The sequence below is a fragment of the Scomber scombrus genome, chromosome 2 (genome assembly GCF_963691925.1).
Source record: "Scomber scombrus chromosome 2, fScoSco1.1, whole genome shotgun sequence".
In the NCBI taxonomy this organism is placed as follows: Eukaryota; Metazoa; Chordata; class Actinopteri; order Scombriformes; family Scombridae; genus Scomber; species Scomber scombrus.
The window spans coordinates 34,165,967-34,179,787 of NC_084971.1; the positions used below are offsets into that span (position 1 = coordinate 34,165,967).

General features: G+C 37.3%; 1 protein-coding gene across 3 annotated transcripts in view; it reads right to left on the minus strand.

Moving 5' to 3' along the window:
- Positions 1-4,943: 4,943 nt before the first annotated feature.
- Positions 4,944-13,821, minus strand: part of vps54 (VPS54 subunit of GARP complex) — a 35,894-nt gene continuing 27,016 nt past the window's right edge. For all 3 annotated transcript variants that reach the window (XM_062438445.1, XM_062438449.1, XM_062438438.1), the window contains 11 exons: positions 12,935-13,064; positions 11,735-11,916; positions 11,187-11,299; positions 10,339-10,402; positions 10,135-10,240; positions 9,187-9,274; positions 8,804-8,925; positions 7,898-7,978; positions 7,661-7,768; positions 7,445-7,539; positions 4,944-6,590 (listed from right to left, as the gene is read on the minus strand). In XM_062438445.1, coding sequence (XP_062294429.1) covers positions 6,485-6,590; positions 7,445-7,539; positions 7,661-7,768; positions 7,898-7,978; positions 8,804-8,925; positions 9,187-9,274; positions 10,135-10,240; positions 10,339-10,402; positions 11,187-11,299; positions 11,735-11,916; positions 12,935-13,064 — 1,195 coding nt within the window. In that variant the 3' untranslated portion in view covers positions 4,944-6,484. The remainder of the gene's footprint in view (positions 6,591-7,444; positions 7,540-7,660; positions 7,769-7,897; positions 7,979-8,803; positions 8,926-9,186; positions 9,275-10,134; positions 10,241-10,338; positions 10,403-11,186; positions 11,300-11,734; positions 11,917-12,934; positions 13,065-13,821) is intronic.

The window sequence follows — 13,821 nt, forward strand, 5'->3', positions numbered from 1 at the left end:
AATCAGAGCTGGTGAGCATGAATAATTTTCTCCCGGATTTCACAGCCAGGTTAAAGTCTTTGTTCTCCTTTAATGTTGGACGTGTGCTGGTTTGTACAAACTACAGTCAGAGACTCATCTGCAGCTCTTTATCTAACAGCTCATTGTGGCTGTTTGTGCTTTTACTATTACTCAATACAATCTGATCCACTGATAAAATATCACAGAATATGTTCATATCTTGTTGTAGAGAAGAATTATTATTGAAGAATCTCACTGCTAACAAAGCTTTTGCTGACTTGGTGACAAACAGATTTTATTTCCTGTTTCTGCTTCACAATAAAAGTGTCCTTCTGGTTCATCAGTGAAAAGCTTTTAATGTGAAACAGCTACAGGAAATGAAGTGTCTTTAGGAAGTGATCAGTAAATAGTCAAAGATCAGGAAATAGCAGTGAAGCTAAACTCCAAACCACAGAGGTTCAGTTACACTTTACAAAAGTCCTGAGAACTGACAGAGACTTAAAAACACTTAAAGTGTTTTTTACTGAGTCTTTAAAAGCAGCTGCAGTTATACTGTAAACAATCTCACAAGTGTCAGTATGAAATGAAAAGAGATGAACTTCCTGTCTCCTGTGTTAAAGCTGGTTGTTGAAACATTAAATATGATCAGTTGTACTCACCAGTGTTTGGCAGAGACTCTGCTGTGTTGTTGAAAAAGACTTGATGAACTCAGTTTCATTTATATTTGGACAGAAGTGGAGAGACTCGACTGCAGCTCTGCTGTCCTCTGATTAAAGTTTAGTTTCATTTCTGCAGAGTGACGTTGAAGCTGTCTGTCTGGTTTTTCCAGTTTTGTTCCTTCCTGTCATGAACAGGTTTATTATAAATGACCATGGAGTAGAGGTGGATATAAAGTTACACACTTCTTTCTAATAGCTGCATAATCCTTGTATTATGTTATGGTCAAATAGATGTAGATGTTTTTAAGTTTTACTAAGAACTTTTTTCCAACTAAAACATGTTCATGAAAAGAATTTCACTTGGTGACACTTCATATCTGAGTGGTATTAATATATTATTACATTATTGGCAGAAAGTTGTTACGTTATTGGTTCAGAAATTTTACTACGTTATCAGCCATTATTGCATTAAGCCAAGAACGGACAATAATGCAATCATTTTATCTACAATTTAAAAAAATAAAAAATTAATGATCTCATTGTCTTATGTTGCCCTCCTGTTGAAGCAGAGAGACAGACAGCGAGATAGTTGATGACAGCTTAACTCAATAATTAAACTTAGTTGTATGAAATTATATTACTCATTATAATTATGTACATTTTGTTCATCTTCAATTGATAAATGTTGAATCTTTTTATACACCAGAAATCATACAACTACAAAATAATACAATAAAACTATTTATTAACACGAATTAATCACTCCATTCAAATGACCTGAAACATTCACATTTATGTATGTATTTATTTTTCTACATTTATTTATCCATTTATTTATTTCTACATTTTTTTATTTCTGTATTTCTGTCTCCATATGTTAATGATGGGGCGGTTCTAACATTAGTCATAAGTTCTGTGTAAAGTAACAATAAATATGTTCTGAGTTTGACATACCACAGAAAAGTGTGTTGTTAACCACCCTGCCAAATGTGAATGATTAAAAAAAATCGCCAAATATCTGAAATTAGGCTTCAAAGTTGTGTAAAAATCAGCCTCTGTCTCTGCTCCCAAACGCTAGCTCGGCTGCTAGCTGGACCGCTAGCTGGGCTGCTAGCTCGGTTAACTGGCAAAACAGACAGACAAGAATCGGCCAATCGCAAAACAGTAGCTCAGTTTCTGCCCAGCGACAGGTTGCTAAGGGCAGCTAAGGCCCTACGGTTGCTACGGCGATGTGTTAGAATCTGCTTGGAAAAAATCTCAAAATGCCCCAGAATTTGGCTTCTGACAAGGTCCCGAACAATTGCAAACTGTGAGGAAACCGTAACTCCTGTCCAAAAACCGAAAACACCGTGAGAGACACAGAAGCCGGCAGATTCTGACCATTTTATTCAGATATTCCTTAAAATGAGCACGTAAGCTCAGTGTGAAGACAGAGTGAGAGTCTTTTGGACAAAAAGGACGATTACATTAGGGTCAATGGGGAGCGAGACAGGTATTGCTGCCGGTCTCGGCCCCCCCGTTTAAATTTTGTGCAGACCCCGCCTGTCAACATCACATTTTATGAATCCCAACACCTATGTCTACATTTGACAAAAAAGTATTTGTCTCCTTTTCACGGTTTGGCCGTGAGCTCGAGTTAAAAATAAAAATTAAGGTTATTTTTTACTGCTTCTCACACTCAAGCTAACTGACGCTTCCACTCTAACTTTGAAGAAAAAGTGATTTCCACTCCTCGTTTGACTGCTCATAGTTTGAAAAGTTTACATGTTATGTAAAAACTGTTTGGAGAGAGCACAAGTTTTCCTCCGTTTTAAAGTTTGAATCACATTTCTACGTGCAGGTATGAGAGAGCTAGGTGACTCTGAAAAAAGGTGAAATTTTGTGCGTTTAAAAAAAAATTCCCATTCATTTCCAATGGAGAATTCCCTGTTTTTTGGGAATAACTTTGGGACAAATTGGAATTTCAACACCAAAAGTCATAGCACCTCTTTTCGGGTATCGTGGGAGCGTCGGTGTTGAAAGCTGAAAATGTAAAAGGTGAAAATAAACAGACGGAAAAACAACAAGTTTGCACCATCGTCCTGTTTTATTCACATCAGGTTTGAAGGAGTCAAGACATATTTTGGATTTTTCAGACATGCAGCCCGACTCGTCTGAACCCAACACAGCTGGAGGGTCGACTCATTCGCTCACACACACACACACACACACACACACACACACACACACACACACACACGCACACATTAACACACACAGTGGTACTGTATGGTAGGCACACTGTAGTGGAGAGCTCAGATGTGTCGTCTCTGACAGTCGATCAAAAGTAGGCACTTCTGAAGCAGACAGTGATGATGAGTCTCGTAAGGGCCGACAGCCGCGGTCACATCACATCTCTGTCGTCCAAAAATGTACTTTTAACGAGGTGAAATTTGACATTTTGAGAAATAATCATATTTGTGTCTGTGTACTGTAATTATAAGAAGCTGTAGCCGGTTATCTTAGCTTAGCATAAAGACTGGAAACAAGGCTTTGACCAAAAGTAAGAAAATCAACTAACCAGCTCTTTTTAAACGGACTAAATTGACACGTTTGATTAAAACAATTCAATGTTTAATGAAGAGCTGTCGCCAAGAAGCCACAGGAGGTTAACTGAAATAAAATAGGTAGATTTTTTTAAAGTCTTAATGCTAAACTAAACTGCTGTAGCTTCATATTTATCTTCCTCTCGTCTCTCTCCAAGAAAGTGAATACATTTATTCCCTCAAAAATGTCAAAAATCTCCTTTAAACAGTGTTTCTGACTGTAAATACGAGATTTGGGCTGTTTTGTCACTAAAGTACGGAAGCTAAGAACGGTCGTAGCTGCATCCATTTTTATTTAATCCATTATCTCAAAATTACAAGTTAATAATCTCATGTTGTCTTGGTATTACCAAATAGTTTTCTAATAATAATGTGAAAAATATGATAAAATAAAAAGATTGCAACCACGGCAGCTCTGATCTTCCGAACTTAATAAAGAGATAATTGTATATTTTTGATGTTTCAGAGCGTCGTCCTAATCGCGTAATAAATGTTAAATTCAAAGCTTGTTTTTTTAAAGTCTGGTTTTAAGACAAAAGTGACAAAAATAACATTGAATCAAATGTAATATGAGTTTTTGTTGAAGTTGAAGTTGCAGATTGTGGTGAGATCTTTAAAATTTCAGGGGAAAAAACGTGTTAAATGTAAGAAAAAATATACAAAAGTCACCATTTGACTGTTGATTAATGCTATTAAAGGGAAACCAGACGAGCTGTGGTATCTGCTCTGATTTAATCTCGTAGATTTTGGCGCCTACAGATGACATCACATCCTGTAGTGTCGATATATAATGAACAGAGATCGAGGTCGTGATGTGACCGCAGCTGGACTCGTGTTGTTGTGTTTAATCGTAGCTCAGAGCGGCTGAACTTCACCTCAGGAACAGAAAATCTGAAGTTTTAACAGGTTTTTGACATATAATATATCGACATATATTTTGACACTCCCATTGATAAGAGCCAATAATTACTTGTGGGGTTCCTCAGGGTTCTATTCACGGTCCTTTTTAGTTTCAATCTGGTTAAAGCTGTTTGTAATCATGTTTTTTATCCACTTTTTTCTCACCAAAACAGTCCGATAACATAACTTCTGTCATTATCAGCCTGTAAAGTAGTAATGGCCGACTTTATAATGCCAATAAATACTTGTGGGGTTTCCTCAGGGCTCTATTTTTTAGTTCCCTATAGTTTTAATCAGGTTAAAGCTGCTTATAATGATGTCTTTTGCCCACTTTTTTGCACCAAAATAGTCCGATAACATAACTTCTGTCATCATCAGCCTATATTATTACTTGTTTTTGGTGTTTTACAGTTTCAATATGGTTAAAAACGTGCTTGAAATAAGTTTTATGTCCATTATCAGCCCTATAAAGTAGCTACAGCTGCTTATTTCTACATCCAGCAGTTACTAATCAACATTATCATTCATTAGAAGTCTTGTTTCTGTCCACCTGCTGAATGTAAAGTCCAATATTCACTCTTTTAGCTGTTTTTACTCTCTACCAACTCCTGAGGGAAATATCTCAATTGTACAGTGGTTTTTTACAGCTTTTACTCTGAAAATGACGCTATTAGAGCGCTGAGATTCAACCGAAACAGTAAAGTTGCAGCCGGACAGCTAAACAATGAGCTGAAACTCAACTATGAAGCTCCGTAAAGCTCTTAAAAATGATCCAATAATACTCGAAACAATTATAATATTTTGCTTATTGTGTTTAGTTTTGAAGGAATTAGAACAAATTGTGGAATAACGGTGAGGAAAAAAGCACCTGACAGCAGGACGACGTGCCGTCTAACGTTGGTTTGGTATCAGTTTGGTCCGCGTCGTGTGGTTTGATCACCTGAGACCAAAAAACTGCCTGAACTCAAACAAATAAATCAACTTTTTTTATAATTTATTTTTAACTTATTTAAAAGCGACTGTAAAGCAGAGACGACTCCTGCTTCATGTCAGAGAAGAACTTTTATACTTTATAGTTTGAACAAACTGCGTCTGAAAGTTAAATGTCACCATCTCTGTAGCCCACATAAAAAAAATAAAGAAGGAACAATTAAAAAAATAATAAAAAATAATAAAACACATTTCTGATTTTCTGTTCCTTTCTGTAGTTTCGGCCTCTGAGGAAAATCAAAGCGCTCCGGTTCTGTTCATGCAGATTAAAACTACAGTAAGAAGGGAGAAAGAAGGTCCAGTTATCAACAGCTCATCTTCATGCTCTCATCAATTTACTACATTTATATAAAATAATTAAAAAAAGAAAAGAAAAAAATCCACTTCTTCTTCATCACCACTTGGATCACCATGACGACTGAAGAAAAAATAAACCAGATGCATGATTGGACTGTTAAATATTGCCCGTTTTTGATTCCCCCCCCCCCCCCGAATTTAGAAAGTGTTTTACTTTGGTAATGACAGGAAGTTGTGACGCTTTTCACAGTCTGGATTTGTTTTATTTTAAAAAAGAAGAAAAAAAAATAGAGGAAAATTAACTCTTCGATTACACATTTTCCTTCCGAGGAGTAGTGCGGAAAATAAATCCTGTGTTAAGTATATAAAAAAAAATATTTCGGTTTCGTTAGCAAACCGAAAACCAGCCGATGTGAATCCGATCTTTTTTGGGGGGGAAAAAAAAACACCAAGAAAACAAAACCCCGGTTGATTCTTTCAGAGCAGGAAAGAGGAAAAAAAAATAAATCTCCTTTTATTTTATATCCCCCTCTCTCCCGATGAAACCCTGAATCCAAAGAAATCAAGAGACAGAAAAAACTTCGGCTGCCGTGCGCGTTGATAAAAATCTTCGTCCCTTCGCCATCAGAGTCGAATGTTTCCACGACGACAGAAAAATAAATTACCCCGCCATTCTCTTTAACATTATCTACAGCCTGCGCTCCCTCTAAAACTGTCTAATAATTTACTTTAGTGTTCCTGTTTGAATTGCACACAGTGAGATGAGGTGGCAGCAGTTTTTTTTAAGGAGGCTCTGTGTGTTACTTGATAGTTTGTTTTTAAGGTGGAGCTGTTCAGGAAGCTCCTCGCCGGGCTGCTGCTGCATCTTCGTCTCCTCCTCGTAGTTTTTTAATATATTTTTTGGTCCCTCCATTGGGCCTCTGCAGCCGCCGGCAGCCCCGAGTTCGGTTCGGTTCGGCGCCACCCCCCTCCCCCCCCCTCTCCAACTCCACCAACCCAGCGTCAGCAGGCGGGTCGTTGGGTCGGTCCCGGACGTCCCGACGCCGTCCTCCATCACCTCTTCTGCTCCCAGATTTCGGCCATGTTGAGTTCGAGCCGCTCGAGGCTCTTCAGCACCTGAACGTTCTCCGTGTAGAACGCAACGTCCACGACCACCAACCTGCACCAAGACACACGGTTCATATTTTACACTTTAAACAATAAAACATGCAAATATTCAGCAAGAAATGTTGAAACTTTTTAAAGGTAAGTCAAAACCTTCCTGTTCAGCCTTTTGATTAAGAAGTTATAGTTTATAATCTTTTTTTAATATTTGTTTTGATGTTTTCAATTTTTGTTCTACTTTATTTTATGTTTTTTTAATCATTATTATTACATATATATACGTTTTATCTTCTTATTTACTTTATTCATGCATCTTCTGTCCATTTAAAAAAAAAATTCTATCTTTAAATAAACTTTTTTCCTCTTATTCTCTCTTATTATTTTTATTCATTTATTTATTCATTATTATCATCATTCTTGTTTCTTTGATTTTATTGTGTATTTTTCCTCTGTGTGAAGCACTTTGGATCAATTTGGATCAATAAAAAAAACTTGCTAGCATTACTTTTTTATTGTTCATGCCAGTTGTACTTTTTGAAATTTTAACATTTTTATTTACATACATTTTTTTTTTTATCTTTCATCATTTTGCTACTTTTTTTATGCCAACTTAACTAGAAGTTAAAAACAAAAAGCTGCTTCTGATGCAGCTCTGCAAATAATGATTGTTTTCATTATTGATTAATCTGCTGATTATTTTCTCAATTTATCAATTAATTGGTAAAATGTTCCCAAGATGCAGCTCAGGATGTTGTATTTTTGCTTGAAAACTTACTAAAATTATTCTTTAATAATCTAAATATTTGGCAATTAATTTTCTCTTGATAATTAAGCTGAAGAGTTCACGTTGTCAACAGTTAACACTTTAAACTTAACCGTTGGAGGTTTTCTGGAAGAAGAAGGAATTACCCGTTCTGCGGTCCTCCGTCGTTGACCACGCCGAGTCGAGCCAGCTGCCGCTTCAGATGCATTTTAAAGCTGGCGTTGATCCTCAGAAACAACCTCTGCACAGAAAACACACATTCAGCACATCTGTCTGAGACTGCAGCACATTTCTGCTCAGAGTTAAATCATCTGTAACATCTTTTAACCCAACACCGACTAAAACGTTTCGTTGGGTCTCACCTGAGTCTGGTCTTCAGGTAAAAGTTCGTTGATGGCTTCGTGCATCTTCGCCATCTGCTTACAGACGTTTCTGAAGCAGGCCGACGGCATCGGAGCTTTCACCTCGTACTGTGGAGACAACGACGAGAGCCGATCACGAACCAGTTAAAATGTTAAAAAGTCTCCTCAAATCAGCCTAAAAAAATCCCCCCAAAAAGAAGTTAAAGTTAAAGTTATCAGAGTAAAACTGGATCTCACCTTTGATAAAACCTTCTCGAACAGACTGTCCATGATGGCGACCAGTTTAGCTGAGATCTCTGATATGTGATCGTTGTAGTCCTGCAAAGTAACGATAAGCCCCAAAAAACACGAATTACAACATTTTAAAATCTTTTGAAAGTTTCCTAAAATAAAAATAAAAATAAAGTTTCATTTATCAGCAAAAACAAACTTTTTTCCAATGACTCAAGTTAAATATATTAAAGCTCATATTTATATAATTATGTTAGTTTGTCATTTATAAACAGTAAAGTATGACGCAGAGCAGAGAAAAGAAAATACGTTACGTTAGCTTATATCTGGAAATTTACTGCATTTAGAAATGAGACAAATTTCTGGAAATTAAAACAATGACACAACGAGATGCTCTAAAGAGAAAGAGCGTCACAAATATCAACCAGCAACACGTTAAAACGCAGAAAAACCCTTCATACAGTAACGTTAGCATGGAAACAATAAAGTATGGGTACATTTTAATGTGAAAATTTTTTTAAAGTAATGCTAATATTTAAAAACAAGTAACAATATCGTTAAAAAAAAAAAGTAACTTTAATCCAAAATAAAAACTAACATTACCGAATAAAAAATTATAAAATATTTTTGAAATTTTCAAGTTTTTGAAAAAATAAACTTATGTGATGAAAAGTTATGCTGGTAAAAAAGGGATTAAAAATAAAAATTAAGTTTAATTAATTAAAAATTTTTTAAAGTAACGTTAGAATCTTTAATATTTTATGATAGCGTACATTTTTTTTTTACGCTTTTGAAAAAATAAAGTTGTGATTAAAAAAATAAAATTTAGCAAAAATATTTTTTTTTTTGAAAAAAGTAAAATTGGCATAAAAAAAAAAAGTAACGTTAGCATTTTTCAAAATTTGATGTTACCTTGGTGATGTGGTCGAAGTGCCTGAGGACGCTGAACTGTTTCGGCTGCAGTTTGGTCTCAAAATGAGCTCTGATGACGGGAATGTAGAGAACCACCAGCTGCAGGCAGCGCGACGCTAACGCTAAAAACACACACAGACTTAATGTCAGTCACGTTAGCATGAAAACAATGTTAAAAGTACTGCTTGAATTATAAAAAAAAGGAACGTTAGCATGAAAATAAAGTAACAAAAAAAAAAGAGAAAGTATTGCTAGAATTAAAAACCAAACAAAAACATTAGCATAAAAAAAAAAAACACGAAAAAATGAAGTGCTTGAATTTGACAGGTGTGTGAGCGGCTGGTGTGTGTGTGTGTGTGTGTGTGTGTGCAGACCAGTATTACCAAGGTTTTTGGTGGTGATGGTCTTCAGGCCGACGACCTGCAGAGCTCCGGCTCCCAGAACCAGCTGGCAGCTCCGAGAGTTGAAGTGCTGCAGAAACACGAGATTTAAGTTTTAACTTTAGATTTAATCTCGATATTTAGTGCGACCCTCTTCTATCATCGTCAGTTAGTTATTTATTGTCTTTTTATTCTACAGAGATATAAATAAAATATGTAATAATATATAAATAATAATAGTATCAGTCTTATATAGCAACATGCTTTTAAATTCACATTTCTTTACTACCATTTAATTGACCCCTGTCTGTTTTGACTGTTCCTTCTTTCCTCCCTCCCTCCTTTCCTCCTTCCTTCTGGCCTTCCTCCCTCCCTCCTTCCTTCCTCCCTCCCTCCTTCCTTCTTTCCTCCCTTCCTTCTTTCCTTCCTCTATCCCCCTTTCTTCCTTCCTTCTGTCCTCCCTTCCTCATTCCCTCCTTCCTTCCTCCCTCCCTCCCTCCTTCCTTCTTTCCTTCCTCTATCCCCCTTTCTTCTTTCCTCTGTCCTTCTTTCCTTACTCTTTTCCTTTCTCCCTCCCTCCTTTCCTCCCGTCCTTCCTTCTTCCCTCTCTCCCTCCTTCCTTCTTTCCTCCCTTCCTTACTCCATCCCCTTTCTTCCTTCCTTCTGTCCTTCATTCTTCCTTCCCTCCTTCTCTCTTTCTTTCCTCCCCCCACCTTCCTTCTTTCCTCTGTCCTTCTTTCCTTGCTATTTTCCTTTCTCCCTCCCTCCCTCCTTCCTTCTTTCCTCCATCCCTCCCTCACTCCTTTCCTTCCTTCTTCCATCCTTCCTTCTTCCTCCCTTCCTTCCTTGACTCGAGGACAACAGGAGGGTTAATTGTTTTCCAGCATCACAGTCAAGAAATAAAAAAATACTGATGTGGGTTCATGTGTGTTTTTTCGTGGTGTTTCTGACCTTGAGGAGGTCCGACAGACGCGTGAGCATGTCGGTGGCGATGGCTGGGATGTCGCTCACACACTGACAGTATTCCAGGAAGATCCGGATCAGCAGCAGAACCGTCCTGAAGAGACAACAACACGACTTTCACACACAGCAGGAAGTTTAGACTCTTTATTTATTTGGATTTTATGTCCTTAAAGACGTTTGGAGGAAACTTACCCGACGACGGCGTATTTCTGCCCGTTAACAAGCAGGAACTCGGCCGGCTTCTTGTCGTCTGGACCTGCAGGAACCACAGAAACCTGTTAATGATCCCTGAACACTGAGCTCATTTATCCTGCTTCTGATAATATGACCATAATAAGACTGAAGGCTGTTAAATGTGTCAGTTTCATGATGTGATTTTAGTCTTTCACACTGATTAATCTGTGTTTCTGTGATTATGCTGCTTTTTAATGTGAAGCAATTCAAGCTGCATTTCTTGTTAAGTGTTCGTGGAGCTGATATCTGAAGGTTTTGTTGGTATCAGGCGGGGAGTTCCGGTCCTCTGAAATGAGGCCAACGCGGAAGTAACTTAAAACTGCATTCTATCAAAAGGCCACCAGGGGGCGACCGTTTTGGTGTCAAAAGGACTTCCGTCTCTATACAAGTCAATGGAGAATTCACCAACTTCTCACTTGATTTCTAACCTCAGTAAACGTTTTCAAAATGTGTTTATGGTCTCAATCGCTAGTTTAAAGCCTTCTTCAATGCAGTATGATGTTCATTTGGGACATTTTGGCCTCCCTGATTTTATATGTGACGATAAAGCAGGGTATGCATTAGGGCGTGGCTACGTCGTGATTGACAGGTTGATTGGTTCACAGGTTCAGGAGGGCGTCTCTTGCTCTTCCTGATGCCCATATAAGTAGAATCCGTGTTTTTCTTTTTCTCCGGCATGCACCTGAAATTTTCAAGATGGCGCTGCTCAGATCCGATACTATTGGCTTCCGAGCAGCAGTCCACAAACCAATGGGTGACGTCACGGATGTTACGTCCATTTCTTATATACAGTCTATGCTAAGTACCTGTAGTTTTGCGCTCTGGTAGTGTTATCCTGCCGTCAGCGATGGAGTTCACCAGATCCTGAAACTCAGCAGGAACCTCGGCCTGCTTCCAGCGCTCGTTATCCAGTAGAAGACTGCAGGGACACAACATCATCATCATCATCATCATCATCACCACCACCACCACCATCATCCTTGGTCTAAAAAAGTCTAAAATTTGATCATCTCAATTTTAGGCCTTAAAAAGTCTTAAATATGTACGTTCATTTATCGCTTCCTCCGTCTCCTTTTTTTTTTTTTGGGGGGAGAAATTCGTGGTGGGATTCACAATTAGATCTGTGTGTTAGACGATACTTGGTGTGAAAGCAATGATGTCACACACAAGATAACATCAGATATTTTGTTACTTTGAAAGTAATTCTGAGACTGCGATTTTCCTTATTTTTTCGTACTTAAGTTTAATTCATAATGGTCTTAAAAAGTCTTAAATTTAACTTGTTCAAACCTGCCATCAAACCCTGTCATCACCATCATTAAAAACTCATCTCATATTTTAAGCGCCTGCTGACCTGAGTTTGGTTTTGCGCTCTTCGTGGAAGCGATGGACGAAGCGGTTGGCTTGGCTCTGCAGCGCCCCCCTCAGGGAGACGCTGCGCCGGCCGCACAGCTCCTCCGTGTCCCTGATGAAACCGTCCACCGCCTGCGAGAGACACACAAACTCCGCCGAGCTCAGACGCTCCAGAGAGCCGTCCTGATGGAGAGAGACGGAGACACAAACATGATATTTACATCAAATCTTCACATATACATAAAAAACAGAGTAAATTTAGAGTTTGATAATATTAACTGGAGCAAAGTCAAACCTCTGTAAAGATAAATTAATAAGATGAAGGACTGAAGCATCATCGTGACTTTACAAACACATAAATGTCTGATCATGTTTAATGTTTACTGAGATTTAATGATTAATTTAATGTAGTTTAATAACTGGGAGTTCGACAATTACGTGTTGATACTGCAGTAAAACATGTAAATTCATCTTTCTACTTTATTTTGTGTTATTTCATTTTTTATTATTGTCATTCTATATAATGTTTTTTATCTTCTTATCGATTTTATTCATCTTAATTTGATTGTTTTGTCTTTTTAAATCTTTTTTGAGCTAGTTTTTTCTCTAAGTTTTATCAAACTTTCTCTATTTTTTAAGTCACCATTTCTCTTTTTCTTTAAAAACTCAAAAAAAAAAAAGAAATGATACTCAAAAATCGTGATGTTGTTCATAACATCTTTAATGAAACACAAGATCCTGATTTAAATTGTAAAGTTTTAAAATATAAAGTTAGATTGTAAATGTAAATTGGAAAAGTTTAGCCAATAATAGACCTTATTTAAATTCAGACTTTGTTCTGAACAGTTCCTTGTGTTCAGACATTTATCATTTGAGATTTTAAAAAAATTATGTAAAAGAAAAAATCAGATTGTAGAAAAACGTGTTTATATTTTAATTTTAATAATATATTTTTAATTTAAGTATTATGTGTATTGGTAATAAAACTAATATTATCTGCAGTAATGTTAATTTATAGCTCGATTTCTGAAAGGTCTTTACATTAAAATAAACATTAACTGAGTAACTGTGTGAACTCTCAGCATGAAATGAGATTTAACTCTGTTTTTATAATAATGATGTTTTCTTTGGTGGCTGTGAGGTCAGAGGTCAGAGTTCGTACCTTGGCTCTGGCTGTGAGGTCAGAGGTCAGAGTTCGTACCTTGGCTCTGGCTGTGAGCACTTTGACGCAGCGGTCGTGGCTAACGTCGGAGGCGGTGAACAGCAGCTCCTGGATGTTGTTCAGCACCCGGTTCAGCTCCTGATCAGAAGGCATCATGTTCTCAGCCGACCTGAAGACACACAGACAGAAACCTAATGATCATCATCAAGTGGATCGAGTCTTTTTTTCATCATGTGCAAAAAAACTGAAACTCTCCACAGCTACAAGAAGTTTGATCATGGAAAAAGTGACGTGTTAAATGAGGTAAGCTGCATTGTGTGTGAAGGAGCCAAAATATGTTTTGTTTATGTTTGTGTTTGCTTGGGCTGCACGTATTGCGTCACATGCATTGATTGACTCATCGGTGTGGTTTCACCTTATTTTACATGTTCACTTGGGTGGCGGCGGGAGATTTGGACAAAGGGAGTTAGTAGAGCTCCGATATTTTCTGTTGACCGTCACCATCGTCTTTCATCACTTTATTCTCACAGTCGGATCACATCAAGGTTTTTATATGTTTGTGGAACAGCTGCTTGTCAGTCCTTTTTGATTTATTCATTCAAATAAACTGCAGTAAACACATTATCTGGACTTCAGTATGATTTTGTGGACGTGTCACAGATAAGAGCCTACGAAGTCTCTCAGCGGCCTTTTGGAAAAGTAGTCTCTACAGTGTGTGTGAAGAGGAATGTTATCGACCTGTTGTACTAAATAAAGTCTTTTTGTTGGGGTAGAAAATCTAAAGTTAAACTCATACAATAGTAATAGTAGGAGTAGTAGAAGTAGTGGTATAATAGTATAGTAGTACCAGTAGTAGTATAATTTTAATATAGTAGAAGTAGTAGTAGTATAGTATAATATAGTAACAGTAGTAGTATTAGTAGTTT